The 18,501-nt window shown below is 36.4% G+C and overlaps 1 protein-coding gene across 5 annotated transcripts in view; it reads left to right on the top strand.

The window, feature by feature from the left end:
- The window catches only part of HERPUD2 (HERPUD family member 2), a 177,082-nt gene that overhangs the window by 126,802 nt on the left and 31,779 nt on the right, over positions 1-18,501 (top strand). For 4 of the 5 annotated variants that reach the window (XM_032758332.2, XM_032758329.2, XM_032758333.2 and 1 more), the window contains 3 exons: positions 8,927-9,004; positions 11,872-11,985; positions 14,608-14,762. In XM_032758332.2, coding sequence (XP_032614223.1) covers positions 11,887-11,985; positions 14,608-14,762 — 254 coding nt within the window. In that variant the 5' untranslated portion in view covers positions 8,927-9,004; positions 11,872-11,886. The remainder of the gene's footprint in view (positions 1-8,926; positions 9,005-11,871; positions 11,986-14,607; positions 14,763-18,501) is intronic. The other variant, XM_032758331.2, reaches the window with a different exon arrangement.

Genomic DNA, 18,501 nt, shown 5'->3' on the forward strand with positions numbered 1-18,501 from the left:
GCATATATATATATATATATATATGCACACATACACACACAAAAATTAGCCAGGCATGATAGCACATGCCTGTAGTCCCACCTATTCAGGAGGCTGGAGTGGGAGGATCACTTGAGCCTCAGGAGGCAGAGGTTGCAGTGAGCTGATACCATGCCACTGTACTCCAGCCTGGGCGACAAAAAACCATAAACTTCAGATTATTCGAAGACCTTTGGATATTCAATTGAAAGTAACAGTTTTTCTTAATGCAGGTATAATTCACATACTGTAAAATTTGCCCTTTTAAAGTATGACCCAGTGGTTTTTAGTACTTCACAAAGTTGTGCTGTCATAATCCCTGCCTAATTCTAGAATATTTTCATCACCCCAGAAACTCCATACCTGTTGGCAGTCACTCCCCATTCTTTTTTCTTCCAGTCTGCTAATGTACTTTCTGTTTCTTTTTTTTTCTACTTTCTGTTTCTATGGATTTGCATAGTCTAGACATTTCATATAAAAAGAATCATATGGATTTTTGTGCCTCCTATCATTAACTTAGCATAATGTTTACAAGGCTCATCTATGTTATAGCATGTGTCAGTATTTCATTCCTTTTTGTGGCTGAATAATATTCTGTGTGTGCATATGTTTATATACACCATATTTTGTTTATCCATTTGTCAGCTGATAGACATTTGGGTTGTTTCTACTATTTTGACTATTATGAATAATGATGCTATGAACATTCTTGTACAAGTTTTTTATGTGCGCATATGTTTTCCATCATTTTTGGTATGTACCTAGCAATGGAACTGGGTATATATTGTGTCATAGCATAACTGTATGTTTAACTTTCTGAAACACTGCCAAACTTTTTTCCACAGCAGCTGCACCCTTTTACATTCCTACCAGCAATGTAGGAGGGGTCTAGTTTCTCTACATCCTTGCCCGTACTTGTTTTTGCTTTATGTGTTTTGGGGGGTGCTATGTAATTTTGTTACATTTTTATGTTCTACATTTCGGAAAATTGATGTGACCTTACTGTGGAAAGATAAAACCATTTATTCAAAGTTGACTACTAATTTAAAGAAAAAATACTAAAATACTAATATATGATGCTTCTTTATCATAATTTGCTAATATCAGTGTCATTTGTAGAAGTGAATCAGATGAATTTAGCACCAGCAAGTGTTTTAAATTAGTGTTGTGATTCATAGACTGAATATTTCATTTCTGTTTTTCACGATTGCATGTAAAATAATTTAACAAACTTCAAATTAGGTGGTTCCTCCAAGTCTGTGTAAGCAGTTTTGGACTGGTAACACCTCATTTAGCAAATCTACACTTAGCATATACTCTGTGAGGCACAGTAGTGGGTTATGGGAACACAGTGACAAGCAAGATGGCTATGGACCCTTTGTTCTTGGCACTTTTATTTAAGGGAAAAAAACACATGTTGACGTAATTACAGGTTGTGGTTTGTGTTACAAAGGATATAAACAGGATATGTGAGAGGGAATACTATACGGTAGATTTGTAAGTCAAGGAAGACCTCGCTGAGGGGATGATTTTAAAACTAAAATCTAAAAGGTGATTAAGAGTCAGTTATGCAAGAGCTGGGGGAGAATACAGCAGGCAGGGTATCTGAATTGAGAAGGAGCTTGGGATCTAAGTGAATGTCAGTTTGACTAGTGAGTAAGGAGGAAAGAATACTATCGGGGAGTTTGGAGAGAGACAGAAGCCAGATCTGGCGATGGAAAGGAATTTGAATTAAATCCATTGTAGTGGGAATCCATCAGAGAGTGACAGGATTGATCTAAGTTTGTTTTGTTTATTTTGTTGTTTTTGTTTTTTGGTTTTTTGAGACAGAGTCTTCCTCTGTCACCCAGGCTGGAGTGCAGTGGGAGTGATCATGGCTCACTGCAGCCTTGAACTCCTGGGCTCAAGCGATCCTCTCACCTCAGCCTCCCAAGCAGCTGGAACTACAAGCATGCCCTACCACACCTGGCTACATTTTTAAAAAGTTTTGAGGAGATGGGGTCTTGTTATGTTGCCTAGGCTGGTCTTAAACTCCTGGGCTCAAGCAGTCCTTCTGCCTCAGCCTCCCAAAGTGCTGGGATTACAGGTGTGAACCACCATGCCTGGCTGATTTAAGTTTTTAAAAGATCACTCGAGCTGCTGACTATAGAATGGAAGCAAGAAAACCAATTAAAAGATTATTGTAGATGCCCAGGCAAGAGATGATGGTTTAGATTAGGGTAATGGCAGTGTAGGTGGAAAGAAGTAGACTGATCTGAGAGGGACTTTTGGAGATAGAGTCTATAGGATTTGATGATGGTTGGATATGGGAGGCAAGGCAAGAGAAAGAAAAGTTGAGGATGATGCCCAGGTTTTTGGCTTAAACAACTGGTCACAGGTTGTTATGGGATAGGGAAGAAGTAAGAGGAAGGATTTGGGGAATTGGGAATTGAAGTGCATTGTGGAATTTGAGTTGCCTATTAAAATATATGAAGATGTCAAATCTCATAGCAGTTGGGTATATGATTCTGGGTCTCAGAGGGTGAGGCCTTGGACAGAGAGACAAATTTGCAACTTGTCTGAAGAACCTTAACGTTTAGAATTGGATGGGAAATTTAGCAAAGACTCTGGCAGGGCAAAAACCAGTGATGTGAATGAAATGTACACATGCCTACTAATGGTTTTTCTAAACCTTGATTCCTCTTCCAGAGAAGCAAATGATAAAGGCTGCGGTGTCTGTCTTTCTCCTTTCAAAAGTCAGAAACATTTGCTGGGTGCTATTGCATCTTTTCCTCCTACTGCTGACGGACTTGCTTAGCTATTGCCTAACCGTTCTGTTTAGTAGGTGTAGATGGTCTTAAAAAAGAAGGACTTGGAGATAAGGGATTACCAGTCTCTTTCTGGGATACTAGTCATACTACTTTAGTTAGCTATATTTTGGGTTAAATACAATATGTGCTAGCTTTTAAATTTAATAATTATTTGTGTGAGACTCATAGTTCTGGGACTAGGAATTCTCAAAATCTTCTGAGTTTTTATCTGGATAAAAAATTAATATTATCAGTAATCTGGATAATCATTTTATAGCCATCATGAGATTTCAGTACCTCTGTTTTTAACTAAATGATCTTCCTAAATTTATTTAACTTGTATTGCGTTGCAGTTTTCCAAGGTTTGGCTTTTGAAGTCTGTGACTGAAAATGACCTATTGTTTCCGTGAAAAATTTGTTTTAAACCTATCTACCAACAAATTATGGAAGTAAACATTTTAAGTAGGATTGCCAGTGTACTTACTCCATTTATATATATTTTGATCAGTAGTCCCAAATACTGAGTTTTCCAGCATATTTTTTCCCTATCTTGCTTAGAAGTGATGCTTGTGATAAAATATCTGACAAATTCCATTACTATTACAGTTTAATAGGAAAATGGAGATTACCCATGTAGAAAGCAGATAATGTATTAACATCTAGAAGTAGTTGGTAAATACTACATTCTTTCACCAAAAATATAAAAACATAAGTTAGATAACTTATGTTTTGCACATGGACTTCTTTTGACTAACATCAAAGTATTTTTTCTCGTAGAGAAGGTAAAATTAATTAAAAGATTTCCTTTTGTTATTTATAAATGTCATTTTAAACTGAGACTTTAGGCTGGGCATGGTGGCTCCCGCCTGTAATCCCAACGCTTTAGGAGGCTGAGGCAGGCGGATCACTTGAGGCCAGCAGTTTGAGACTAGCCTGGCCAACATGGTGAAACCCCGTCTCTACTAAAAATACAAAAATTAGCAGGGTGTGGTGGTGCACGCCTGTAATCCCAGCTATTCCGAAGGCTGAGGCAGGAGAATTGTTTGAACCTGAGAGGCAGAGGTTGCAGTAAGCCAAGATCGTGCCACTGCACTCCAGCCTGGGTGACAGAGCGAGACTCTGTCTCAAAACAAAAAACAAAAAAAAACAACAAAAAAACTAAGACTTGAAAGTTCTAATGTGAATTGGGACTTTTTTTTTTTTTGATCGTATGAAGTGACAGTCATTGCAACTTTAACCCAACCTGTTTTAGCAGCATCCAAATCATGTATGCATAATGAACATACACAGCCTGTTGTTAGTCATTCAACTTTTCCATACTTTTCCATAATCTCATTAGAGCCTCATGAAACTGCATGATGTGGGAGGAGCAGGTCCTAGAAATTAGCACCTAATGTTAATTGAATACTCAGTAGGCATTGTGTTCTGTTCTAGTTTATGTGCATTTCCATTGTTATGAAAATTAAGCCATGTGAGATACAATCTAGTATCACTCTTAACTTACAGATAAGGAAACTGAGGCACAGAGTGCTGGTGATGGGATCTTGTATAAGTTTCTTAGCATCTCTTTAGCTACATCTGTCATATTGTTCTGTAAGTCCAACTCCTCTACACAAGACCCCCATCCCTTATTAGCTACTGAAGGACATTGCTCTTGAAATTGTTTTTCTGTCTTGCATCATCAGTTTTTTCCTTTCTACTGAATTACTTCTGTTGGCATACAAACACATTATTTCTCTCTTGAAGAAACAAAAGCACAAAAGAATAAAACAAACCAAAAGCAAGACCCTCTCTTGATCCCATTTCCCTTCTAGCTGTTGTCATATTTCTTCCTTTAAGTGCAAAACTGTTTATAAGTTGTGTATATTTGCTATCTCTACGTGTCTTTCTTTTTCTCTTGAATCAATTCCAATTAGGTTTTTACCCTGCTACACCACCAAGATTACCTTTATCAGTGTCATTAATGATCTCCTTATTGCAGGATGCTGTGGGGAAATATAGAGATAAGTAGAATAATATGAAGGGAGGACACTATACGTAATAACGAAAGCCTAGACACGCTCAAATATCCATGAACAAACTATAGTACTTATAATGGAGCATTGTGCATTTGTTAAAAAGAATGGGGAAAATATTTTTATGCTGCTAAGCAGTAATCTCCCTGGTTTATTAAGTGAGAAAACAAGATGCAATAGAGTAAGTATACTGTACTACTTTTTATGTAAGAAAAGGAGGAAAATAGGAGTTTGTGTGTATTCAGCTTTGTTATGTTGTTAAGCGTTATAAGGGCAATCCAAAATCATAGAGGGGACAAGGACAAAACTAAAGCCTCTTTGAATGCACCTTGTTTAGAGTTTTTACCTTATTGCCATTTTTTTGTTAGATATAATTATAAAAAAATAGAGAAATCTCTAAATGAAAACACAAGAATTAAAAAATGTCAGGATGATGACACAGTTACAAGAATTATTATTTCAAGTAACTTTGAAACACTGTATTTTGACAACTGACCTGTATCCTAAGGACAGAGAAGATCAATAAGAAATCTTAAACTTTGTTCAATATTGTTAGTAACAATCTTGTTATTGTTATTTTGAGATTACATATAGTAGGATAAAACAAATTAGTACATTTGCTAATGGCAGGTATTTATTAGTGTCATTAGCAAGAAAGATTTATAAAGTGTGAATACTATTTAATTGGAAATGTCGCAGTGAACTCAGAATTTAAGTTTCTCTTTATAAAAATACATATTTTCTAGCTCTGCTTACTGAAGAAGTAATGACAAGTAAAATCAGTACTCCTAGCACCCAGATTTTGGTCTTTAGATACCATTTCCCATTAAAATGAATCATGGATCCTGGAGCAATGGCTGATTCCAGGTCTGGGGCATGAAATGTGTAAGATGAACTTCTGGGGCATTTTGTGCCTGAGAGCAAGGAAGCTTCTATTAGAGATGACAGAGGTCATGTTAAAATGATGCAGGAGCCACTTTGTAGGGACTCCTACTGGTCAAAAACGTGCAATTTGAGGTCCCCCTTGTCAAAAGTCCTCTTGTCATACAAAAAGGAATTGGAATCTCATCAGCCCTCTAGATCTAACTACATTGTGTAGGAACTACAGGAACATGCTGAGCAATACCAGGAGGATACAGTTTGCCTAATCAGACTGGAAAGTTCTACGAGACAAACAATTTCTTCAACACATAAATAGCCTGGGAAAAATTTCTTAAAAATAGAAACTGTTAAAAGATTAAAAGAGGCATAACAGCCAAATTTTGTGTGTGAACCTTATTTGGATTCTGATTCAAATAATCTTTAAAAAACATTTTTGGGCAAGTGGGAAGAGTTGAGCTGCACTGGATATTACATATTAAGGAATTATTTGTTGAATGTGGTAACATTATGGTTATTATAAAACTTACTAAATTTGTACAGGTGAAAAGAAATGATGTGTAATATTACTTTAAAATACAGTACTTAGCTGGGTACAGTGGTATATATCTGGAGTCCCAGCTACTCCAGAGGCTGAGGCGGGAGGATTACTTGAGCCCAGGAGGTCGGGGCTGCAGTGTGTACCATGATCGCATCTGTGAATAGCCACTGCACTTCAGCCTGGAAAACAGTGAGACCCCGTCTCTACATTTTTTTAAAAAAAGATTAAAATACAGTATTCTCTTTGAAGAAAAGAAATGATGGATGGATGAGACAAGAATAGCAGAATTTGGTAATTGTTGAAGCTGGGTACTTGAGAGTTCTTGAAGATGGTACCTGGGGGTTCATTTTATTCCCTCCACTGTACGTATGTTTGAGAATTTTTATAAAGGAAAAAGATTCACAAAAAGAGACTGATGTCCTTCATGCAGAGTGATGATATGACATAAAAGTATCTATTTATTAATGTTTGGTCTGGTAAAAAAGTGATAGTTTATGATGACTATAATACTGAAGAAACTTCTTTAGGTTCCAGTTGTAATAAGTACATTATAGAGATTTATAAAGCATTGGATAATTCATTTTGGGCAGGAATTAAATCATTGATTATATATTTAGCATTCAACTTATGGTCATATAGTTTGCCATTCAGTGCCTATAAGGATATAGGAAAAAATCAAACTGAGTTTCTCCTATTTTGCTCTCACAACACTTAATACAGAATGCTTCTGTAATGTCTGGTCACCAAAATGTGTGGGGATTTCTTTCCAACAACAAGGAGTTCTGCAGATAATTCTCCAGAGGACACCAGCTGAATGTCCTTTAATTCAGTGTACTTCTGACACTATCTACCTGGAGATAGATTCCACAGGTTGAGGGCTCAATCCCACAAGACTTCCCCCCCTTCATATGTGGTCCCAAGCGCGGGTTGTGGCCTGTGTTTTTGACCAACTGGTTATAAATTGGGGTTCCCGTGACCCCCTCTTGGAGTTCAATTAATTTGTTAGTGCAGTTCACGAAACTCAAGGAAACATGTTACTTACTTTTGCTCACTTACAAAGGATATTATTACAGGGGATACAAATGGAAGAGAGACATAGGATGAGGTCTTAGAGAAAGGGCTCAGAGCTTCCATTCCCTTTCTGGGCCCATCCACTCTCGAGGAACTTCAACTCATTCTACTATGCTGGAGCTCTCAGAACTCAGTCCTTTTGGGTTTTTATGGAAGCTTCATTAGGTAGGCATGATTGATTAAATCATTGGCCACTGGTTTATCAACTCAACCTTAAGCCACTCTCCCTCTCTGGAGGTTGGGGGTGGGGGTGGGACTAAAAGTTGCAACCTTCTATTCACTTGGTTGGTTCCCCTGGCAACCAGCCCCCATCCTGAGGCAATGTAGGGTCCCCCAGCCACCAGTTGTCTTATTAGCACACTAAAGATACTCATCTTTCTGAAGATTCCAAGCATTTTAGGAGCTATTCGGCAGGAAACAGCATGAAAACCAAATATATTTTACAATACCACAGTGCTCTTCTCTCTGTGTGTGTGTGTGTGTGTGTGTGTGTGTGTATATATATATATATATATATGTTGTAAGACTTATGATTTTAAAACCTGTGCGTTCTATTTGATTGTTTGTATATAGGAGTTTGTACATGTGCATTTGAGGAATGGCACACTCCAAAATGCTTCCAGGAGAAACTGGAATATGTGTAATGGTTAAGTATCTTGGAAGGATAGCTATACCTTTGGTGTGTAAGGATGCCTGAACCACAGATCTTAGTATGATAATTCTTATTATGGCTAGTTTTAATATAAGAAGACCCTATTGTAGTAGCCATGTTGAATACATAGTCTTAAAAATTGTTATAGTTGTGGCTTGGATTTGGCGTATTTAACAGTTACTGATATAGCTAGTATTTGTTTTGCTAAAATTCAAAGAACATTCACCTGTTTTGCAGTTATGAAGTAGGCCTTATGTGGAGTATGTACAGATGCTTTAATTTTACATTAATTTCATATTCTGGTTGCGTATAGAGATGGCAACTGACTCTCCATGCACTTGTGTTGATTTTTCTTTAGTCTTGCGTTTTTCAAAAACTTAACAAAGGTATTTGTGATAGTGGCAGGAATAATAATTAAAATAGTAAGTAAATTTATAACTAAATCTAAATGGCTCTTGAATTAAAACCAATAAATTGTTCTGCACAATATTAGTAAGGAAGAAAATAAGTCATATATTATCTTAGATGAAAAATTGACAAAATAAGGCAAAATGATTCTGGTGACATTGAAATTTTATCCTATTGTTGACGATTAATATAAGGCCAACCACTTTCTCATTTATATAGTCTTGAAGATTTTTTAATGATAGTCATATATGCATTGCATTCCAGTTGAAAAGACAGACTTCCAATTTACCTACCTGTTCCCCCTCCTCAGGTTTTTTAATATATTAATTATCTGTACTTTATTATAGCTACAATAGATACACTACCATTTGCTGAATTCTTAAATGTTTTTTTAAGTAGAATTTGGAAAAACAAAAATTCTTAAATTGTGTCAGTTTTCTGCTTACTTGTGCCTAAAGGGAGTTTTATTTTACCCATAATTAGGCATGTTATTCCCAACCTTCAATTTGCATAATTAGAAAAGTTGAATTCTTTTCTTTGTCCCATTTCTTAGTTGACGAAGGATCAGAGATTGGTGTATTCGGGCAGACTGCTTCCCGATCATCTGCAGCTGAAAGACATTCTCAGAAAAGTAAGCTTTTCTACCACTATTTGATACCAGATACATTCAGAATGTGAGAGGAGATATGTTCTGAAATTTTATTCAACCAGTTCAGTTTTTAGATACTTAAAATCAATCCCTTTGGGTAGCATAACAAGTAAAGATAAATTAGAAAGTAACATGATAGTTTCTTATTAGTTTAGGTAACAGTTCTGTATATCCATCTGATAGTTAAATCTGAAGTAGGATTATGTATTCATATTAGGTGTTTGTCATTTTTTGTAAGAAAATGCTATTGACGTCAGTGGTGCAGAAGTAGAATGTTCAGTAGTGGTGATGGATTTTCATTGATAACAATCTTTCCTCTGAATCTCCTTTTTGCCAGCTGCATGGTATTTTTATACAAATTGCTTGAGTTGGGAGTTTAATTTCAGGAGGAAATTAACTGGTCCATCAGTTAGCAAACTTTGTGGATGCTCAGAGCTAAGTTACATTTCAATACATTTATATATTTCAATATTTTCAATAAAATCAGCTTGAAGGCTAGTTATTTTAGTGGTAGCTTTTAGCTTATGTTCATTTGTGGAATTTATACTTATAGAGTTTTTCAGCATTTGAAATGTTGCTTTTTGTTGGTGAGTATAGCAGAATTGAATTTCTTCTATGTTTTGCTTTAGATCTTTGACTTAACTCTGTTGTTGTGGATATTCCTTATCTAATTTAGAAGATCTGTATCTTCTGTATATTTATGATCACCTGTGGGAAACTTTAGAAAATATATTAGTATATTCCTTCTGCTTAGACAGTTGACATTTGAGCTTTGCCAATGTGACTTCTTGCTGTTATTGGCATTATGTAGTTTCAAATTGCTAACATGGTGTAATACCCACTCCCTCAAAAATAGTGGAATTTGTAGCAGGTTTTTTTTTTTTTCTTTCTTTCCTCTTTTTTTTTAAATAATTTTTTAGAGCTGTTTTAGGTTTATAGCAAAATTGAACAGAAAGTACAGTAATTTCTCTTACATTCTCTGACCCCACATAGGCACAGCCTGCCTCACTATCAGCATCCCACGCCAAAGTGATACATTTGTTACAGTCAGTGATCCTACATTGACATACATTATCACCCAAAGTCTGTAGTTTATGTTAGGGTTGACTCTTGGTGTTGCACATTCTATGAGTTTTGGCAAATATATAGTGACATGTCTCCACCAGTATAGTATCATTTAGAATAGCCCTAAAAACCTCTGTGTTCTGGCTGTTCTTTTTTTTTTTTTCTTGTTTTTATGCTGGTGCTCAGAAATAAAATATATTTCAATATAGTCCTTTCTGCCATCTGCTCTTTGAAATACAGATATATTAATTATTTTACCCCAAGGATAGCTTAAATCTGTACATGAAGACTTTTTAAAAGATTTTTGCTGCCAGGAATGGTTTCAGGCCAGACAACTTAAAATAAAAACTGCTTCAGTCAAAGAACTCTTGTGCCCCTATATAAAACATTTTGAGTAGTACATTTATGTTTTGAATAGTTCTTTCAACTGTTTTTGTTAAAGTCAATGTACCCCTTTACTTTTTTCAGTTAAATACTGCTATTAGCTTTACCTATTTAGTGACAAAATATTTTTTAGAAACATTCCCAAGATAAATAAATTCTGTGAATTAATTGTGATTAATAATGACCTTTTGGAACTAGGTTTCTAAGGATCAACATCTTATACTTGTATGCATGTTAATATTCTGTATTAAGAAGCTAAGGGGGACATTGAAAATTAGGAGTGTCTTCAGCCTCCTTCGCCAGGCATACCTTCTGTCATGCTGTCTGAAGCCTTTCTTTAGCATTCTAACCCTTAGTAACTTCTTCCTCTAAACTCCTAAAGCAATTAAGGTTGGGCTTCTCAGTTTCATGAAAAAAAGACTGTTCTCTGTGTTTCTCTAATTGTGCTGTAGTGCACTAGTCTACTGTCTTAACAATATCATGAGCCTCCTTAAGGAAGGGCCTGTTGTACCCTTTCTTGGATTTGCCTCCAAATTAAGCGCAATTACAGGTTCATGGTAGGCAAGTGATACATTCATAGTTTCTAGTAGCTTTGTTTCCTTTTCTCACCATTTGGGTATGTTTCTTTCTGCTCCTTTTTCTTTGTCATTCTGTTCTTTTCTTTTTAAAAAACTTGCTGACTCATCCTTCATTGTTCTCTGTCCTCCTTTATTCCTTCTTTCCTTTCCCCATCTTATTTGCTAGCTTTATGTCTAAGTATAAATAAATATGCTTATGATCTTACTAAGCTAAAATGCCAACCCTAATTGTTATTTGGAATATTTTTCTTCAGTCGTATTTCTAGGTTTATGGAAAAACATGGGATATTTACAGAATAAAAATTAAATTAAATGTATGCTTTATATCTGCGTATAGGTGTTATAGATAAAAATAGTTTTTGACTGAAAAAAGAATAAAAAAAGTCACCTTGCTAAAATTAAGGCAAATGTGATTATGATGAAGTCATTTGAGTTTACTTTATAGTTGCTAAGCCTCAAGTGATGGAAATACGTAAACTGTAAAAAATTTAAGGTGCTAGATGTTTTCATGCTGAAATTATATATTGTGCTGATACAACTTTCACAACATTGTTTGCTTTAAGACTGCTTTGTATGCAAAATAATTTTTAATACAGCAATTGCAGAGTATTTAGATCATTTTCCAAGTATGGAGAAAATATTGAATTCAAAAGGATCACAAATAAAATGACAAATTTACTTTCAAATGATAACAATTTATCAGTAATAGAATGGCTAGGCTCGAAAGGGACCTAAGTTTTAAGTATTTCAGTTTAGCTACTGACTTTTTGAACTGTACGTTTTGTAGTACTACCCTTTAAATGTAATCTTCTTTAATTTTAGCAAGATGAGTATCATATGGTTCATCTAGTATGTACTTCTCGGACTCCTCCCAGTTCTCCAAAATCCAGCACCAATAGAGAAAGTCGTGAAGCATTGGCATCCAGCAGCAATTCTGTGAGTTGTTTTGGGAGGAGTAAACATTGAACTTTTCTTTTTCTTTGTTGTCATCTTCCTATTTTTTGCCTCTAAAAACTAAACGAAAAGCAGAACAATTGGAGCTTGTGGATTTTGAGATTGTGTTTTGAACTAAAGTTAGGCATTTTGTAAAGTTTACCATTTTGAAAGATCTAATATGCAGTGTTATCCCTTGAAGTCTATTCACCATGAGTTATAATTTGCTGTATGGCAGGTCAGTAATAGATTTAATCTTCAAAGGTTTAATTACTGGAATACTCAGAAAATGGAATTATGTTATGGTTATATAATATAAACTCTTAGGCCCATGATGTTTCAGAAATATGCCAGGTATTGAAAATAGTATATTTGATTCAAGGTGGATTAAATTGTTTAAAATTTAAGTACCCTAAATCTTCTTGAAGTAGATGACTTGGTCAAGGATTTTGTTTTTTAAAAATGATTGGATTTGGGTGTACATTCCGGCTGCTTGGGGAGGAAATACTTAATGTACTAATCTCTTTCAGACTTGGGTATTCATTCCTCTATCCTTATTTTTCCATCTGCCTAAAATTGTTTTGGAAATATTTTGTAACAGTTGACCTTCTCAATTTAGATATTTTCTACAAATTTCAAAAACATTGTCCCCAATCCTTTTATGTTATTTTTGATTTCCCATAAAAGCTTTCTATGACACCTTTGCAGGTGAGAGGATTGGATGAGTGGAAGCTTGCTTTCAACTTCTTGAGCAGTGAGGGAACTTTTATACTGCTAAGTATGCTTTCCTTGTCAAGAATCCAGCCAAAGCTTGAAAGAGAGCGCAAGTGACAGGGGTGGGAGCTAGTTGAAAACTCTCTCAATAGATACTAGTTAACTGCTTCTTTAAGAAACTAGCTTCTCCAGTTGCTGTATTTAATTCGTATTCTCTTAATGGTAAGTATTTCCTGGTACCAGCCGTGGGAATTTAGCTTACATTAAACTAAATAAAATATGCCTTGTCAAAACACCCAAGGGTCTTTATATGTTTCCTGCCTTGGCATGGAAAGGCACAGAGATTGGCATTGGCACAGAGTTTTTTTTTTTTGTAGTCGTCGGACACAGTTGCATTGCTCCAATTTTTGTTGGGAAAGAACTGTCTGACTTTGACTTGTCCAGTGGGTTGCTCAGCCATGATTTTGTGTCATTAGTGTGTATATTTGTTTTTTTCAGAGTGTTATGAAAGCCTGAAACGTATCAGAGGAATGTTAAGTTGAATTCACCTTAATTTTTCATGGTTCAGAAATTTCAAGGGATTTGAAAGTGTTTTAAAGATCTAATCATAAAATAATTACCTAATAAGGTCAGAAATCGTTAGTTCTAGAGAAATTAGGTTGTGCTGCCAAATGACTAGGCTTTTCTTCTAATAATTATGTTAATGAACACCATATTATGATGGCCCATTTAATGAGAAATCTCGCTGAAAAAGAAACCTTTCCCAGTTTATGTTGCTAAGAATCCAGACTCCTTAGTAAGATATTTGATATCTATTGTGTGTGAAGTAACATTTTAAAGTAAGTTTTTGTTAGTCTTGCAAAAGACTGGTGTGGACTGTTTTGCAAAAGACTGTTTTGGACCTTTCACATGGCAGGACTTAGCATGGGAGTCATGCAAAAAGACATCCTGTCAATAGGAAGGCAGTACGGGTAAAATACAATTTAACAAAATTGTTAAAGGAAGGATGTTAAAATAATACCATACCTAGCTTTTTAAAGTGGAAGAACTATAATTTATGTAAAATGTAATTGTGTTTTAAATGTTCATGAAACACTTGACAAACTATTTTCAAACAAATTGGGATGGTCTTCAGGGAGTTATATTGTTTACGGTTACTGAATCCATGAGCATGAGAATTAAAAAATTTGAGCATGAGAATAAAAAAATCCTGATTAACATCTTGATTCTCGTAGTTCATTTTGTAAAAAAGCAATATTTGTTGGTGATTTCTGTAAACTAACAGAATTTTAGAACTGAAAGGAATCTTGAAAATTTAGTCCAATCTCATTTTCTGTAGGAAAGTGGAGACTCTGAGAGATTAAGTGAACCTTTAAGGTTGTAATTCTTGTTAATGTCAGAGATAACACTAGATTTTAGATCTTTTGATTTCTAGCCTGTTTCTCATTACTTTAAACCAATGTGTTACCAGTAGCATGTTGTACAGTACTCGGCACATAGTAATTGTTTAAATGACTCAGTAATTAGTACGATTTATTGAACACTTTCTATGTGTTAGGCATCATGAAAGGAGCTTTGCATGCATTAATTTAATCATGTGAAAAGAACTTTTTATGCATTAACTTAATCCTCAGAATTTAATATGCTGTTTTTGTATATTATTATTCTGCTCCTCACCCATTTCTAGTTGAAAAAATTGAATATTTTAGTTTAATTAAGTAGTTTTGATAAGTTTTGACTTACCAAAATTAAAATATCTACATATACTGGACACAAGATTTAAAACAGTAAATTTCTGAAATGTAGTTATTTTGCAGAGGGATTTCATGAATACATTTTTAGTAATGTTCCTGTAATTTTATGATTGTAAAGAACTAAATCTTCTTTTAAAAATTACATTTTTATTTGTAGAGTTCAGATCATTCAGGATCAACAACTCCATCATCCAGTCAAGAAACCTTGTCTTTAGCTGCGGGTTCTTCCTCGGAAGGATTGAGGCAGCGTATCCTTCCACAAGCACAAACTGACCAAGCACAGAGTCACCAGTTTCCATATGTAATGCAAGGGTAAGTGAAATTGTGGTAGCTATGGAATGTGATTGGGGCCCCCTAAAAATGAATTGCTTTTGATTTTCACTATAGCCTCTTTGCAGTAATTAAAGTACATTTTAAATTTATTCATATGTTTGATTTTGTATTTTGAGAACTAGAGGGTTAAGAAGAGCACTGCTTTTGAAACCTGGCTGCACATCAGAATCATGTAGAGCAGTGCTTTCAATCTTGAATGTTTGTCCTAATCACCGGGAGACCTTGTTGAGCTGCAGGTTTGTATTCAATAGGTATGATGGGGCCTGAGAATCTGCATTTCTGACAAGCTCCCAGATGATGCTGTTGCTTCTGATGTTTGGACCACACTTTGAATAGCAAGGATCTACGTAACTAATTTTTTTTTACTCAGTCTCACTATAGATCTACTCAATTTAGTCTTCAGGGGAATGTGGTTGAGTGAAGGTATACTTGGAAGAGTACAGAGCCCAGCAATCTGTTTTTAAAAGTTTTTAAACGTTCCACAAGTGTTTCTAATCAACTTCGTAACAACTGTGCTAGAGTAAAACCATGATGTATTACAGGGATATGCTAATCTTGCTGCATGTTGCCCAGAATCTTTGTTGTATTGAGAGTTCTATAAAGCAGTTTTCTTAAGAAGCTTGCCATAGTCACCCTATATTTAGCAATTACAGCAGGCCCTTTGGGTTAGGCACTTCCAGAGGAAATGCAGCCACAGGTAAAGCAGGTTAGAGAGTAGGATCTTGGAAAACGTGGTTTGGACCAGGTTTAAGTCTGAAAGCAGACTGTTTTACTGGGGTATTATTGTTTGTTATTTTTGAGGTAAAGGAAGCTTGAGTAACAGGTAGTGATAATTTCTGTGTTGCATATCAAGCCATGGGGCTGCAGTGTGTGGCACTGGTCTGGATCCATGATGATGGAGCTAGAAATGAGAATATGGCTAGGACCTCAGAATTGTAATGTAGGTGATGTAACCAAGGAGTAGCTATTGACTGCTGTGCTAAACAGGGCAGCATAAACACTCAGGTACTTTTTACTTAGAACTTTAAACTTAGTTCAGTTATTAATATAGAAAGACAAAGCTGAATATATAGCAAATAGAAGAGAACTAATTTGTGTCAGATTTCTTGAATGTGAAGCCTTTTCTTTCAAAATAAGTGTTCAGATGAGGCTGGTTGTAGACTTTCATAAAGTACCTGTGAAACTATTTTTGTTTTCAGAAAGTGATTACTATTAATATAAACCAAGATTTATTTGTAAAAAGCAGTGTTCTCAGGGTTTATATTATGGAACAGTAGCTTAAAATACTTTCTGTCTTATGACAGTAATTCACTTCCTTTCTTTTTTACAGAGTAAGTTCCTCTCAGTTTATACAGAGTGATTTTACTTATTTTATTTGGTGGTAGTGGTGGAAGGTGGGAGTATTATAAATAAGCCTGGAAGAATATATAGTACCACATTAATAGTGGTTATCTCTAGATAAAATTTATAACTCTTTCTCATACTTACAGTGAATATATTTTGTAATAAACAAATCAAGCTTATAAGATTACAGGTTTTCAGAATAAGACCATAGATACATTGGTAAAAGATTAATAATTTCTCTAAACTAGGTTATTGAGAAAATTAATAAACATAAAAGACAAAAGCATTCAGCTCTTCGAAGTATGTTAAGCTGATTAGAAAAATCTGAAATAGGTGGTGCCAAGATGGCTGAATAGGAACAGCTCCAGTCTGCAGCTCCCAGTGTGAACGATGCAGAAGATGGGTGATTTCTACATTTCCAACTGAGGTACCAGGTTCATCTCACTGGGGCTTGCCAGACAAGTGGGTGCAGCCCACGGAGCAGGGTGGGGCATCGCCTCACCCGGGAAGCGCAAGGGGTCCAGGATTTCCCTTTCCTAGCAAAGGGAAGCTGTGACAGACGGCACCTGGAAAATCGGGACACTCCCACCCTAATACTGCACTTTTCCAACGGCCTTAGCAAACGGCACACTAGGCGATTATATCCCGCACCTGGCTCAGAGGGTCCCATGCCCGAGGAGCCCTGCTCATTGCTAGCACAGCAGTCTGAGATCTAACTGCAAGGCAGCAGTGAGGCTGGGGGAGGGGCGTCCACCGTTGCTGAGGTTTGAGTACATAAAGTGGCCCGGGAGCTCGAACTGGGTGGAGCCCACCTCAGCTCAAGGACGCCTGCCTGCCTCTGTAGATTCCACGTCTAGGGGCAGGGCATAGCTGAATGAAAGGCAGCAGGAACTTCTGCAGACTTAAATGTCCCTGTCTGACAGCTTTGAAGAGAGTAGTGGTTCTCCCAGCACTGAGTTTGAGATCTGAGAACGGACAGACTGCCTCCTCAAGTGGGTCCCTGACCCCTGAGTAGCCTAACTGGGGGGCACCTCCCAATAGGGGGGCGACTGACACTTCATAAGGCCGGGTGCCCCTCTGAGATGAAGCTTCCAGGGGAAGGATTAGGCAGCAACATGAGCTACTCGCCAGCAACGGAACAAAGCTGGACGGAGAATGACTTTGATGAATTGAGAGAAGAAGGCCTCAGACAATTGGTAATAACAAACTTCTCCGAGCTAAAGGAGGATGTTCAGACCCATCGCAAAGAAGCTAAAAACCTTGAAAAAAGAGTAGACAAATGGCTAACTAGAATAAACCGTGTAGATAAGTCCTTAAATGACCTGATGGAGCTGAAAACCATGGCATGAGAACTACGTGACGCGTGCACAAGCTTCAGTAGCTGATTTGATTAAATGGAAGAAAGGGTATCAGTGAGTGAAGATCTAATGAATGAAATGAAGCAAGAAGAGAAGTTTAGAGAAAAAAGAGTAAAAGAAACGAACAAAGTCTCCAAGAAATATGGGACTATGTGAGGAGACCAAATCTACGTTTGATTGCTGTACCTGAAAGTGACAGGGAGAATGGAATCAAGTTGGAAAGCACTCTTCAGGATATCATCCAGGAGAACTTCCCCAAACTAGCGAGGCAGGCCAACATTCAAATTCAGGAAATACAGAGAATGCCACAAAGATACTCCTCGAGAAGAGCAACTCCAAGACACATAATTGTCAGATTCATCAAAGTTGAAATGAAGAAAAAAATGTTAAGGGCAGCCAGAAAGAAAGGTCAGGTTACCCACAAAGGGAAGCCCATCAGACTAACAGCAGATCTCTCGGCAGAAACTCTACAAGCCAGAAGAGAGTGGGGGCCGATATTCAACATTGTTAAAAGAATTTTCAACCCAGAATTTCATATCCAGCCAAACTAAGCTTCATAAGTGATGGAGAAATAAAATCCTTTACAGACAAACAAATGCTGAGAGATTTTGTCACAACCAGGCCTGCCTTACAAGAGCTCCTGAAGGAAGCACTAAACATGGAAAGGAACAACCGGTACCAGCCCTGCAAAAACATGCCAAATTGTAAAGACCATCGATACTAGGAAGAAACTGCATCAACTAATGAGCAAAATAACCAGCTAACATCATAATGACAGGATCAAATTCACACATAATAATATTAACCTTAAATGTAAATGGGCTAAATGCTCCAATTAAAAGACACAGACTGGCAAATCGGATAAAGAGTCAAGACCCATCAGTGTGCTGTATTCAGGAAACCCATCTCATGTGCAGAGACACACATAGGCTCAAAATAAAGGGATGGAGGAAGATCCACCAAGCAAATGGAAAGCAAAAAAAGGCAGGGGTTGCAATCTTAGTCTCTGACAAAAC

The sequence above is a fragment of the Hylobates moloch genome, unplaced genomic scaffold, assembly GCF_009828535.3.
Source record: "Hylobates moloch isolate HMO894 unplaced genomic scaffold, HMol_V3 SCAFFOLD_1, whole genome shotgun sequence".
NCBI lineage: Eukaryota > Metazoa > Chordata > Mammalia > Primates > Hylobatidae > Hylobates > Hylobates moloch.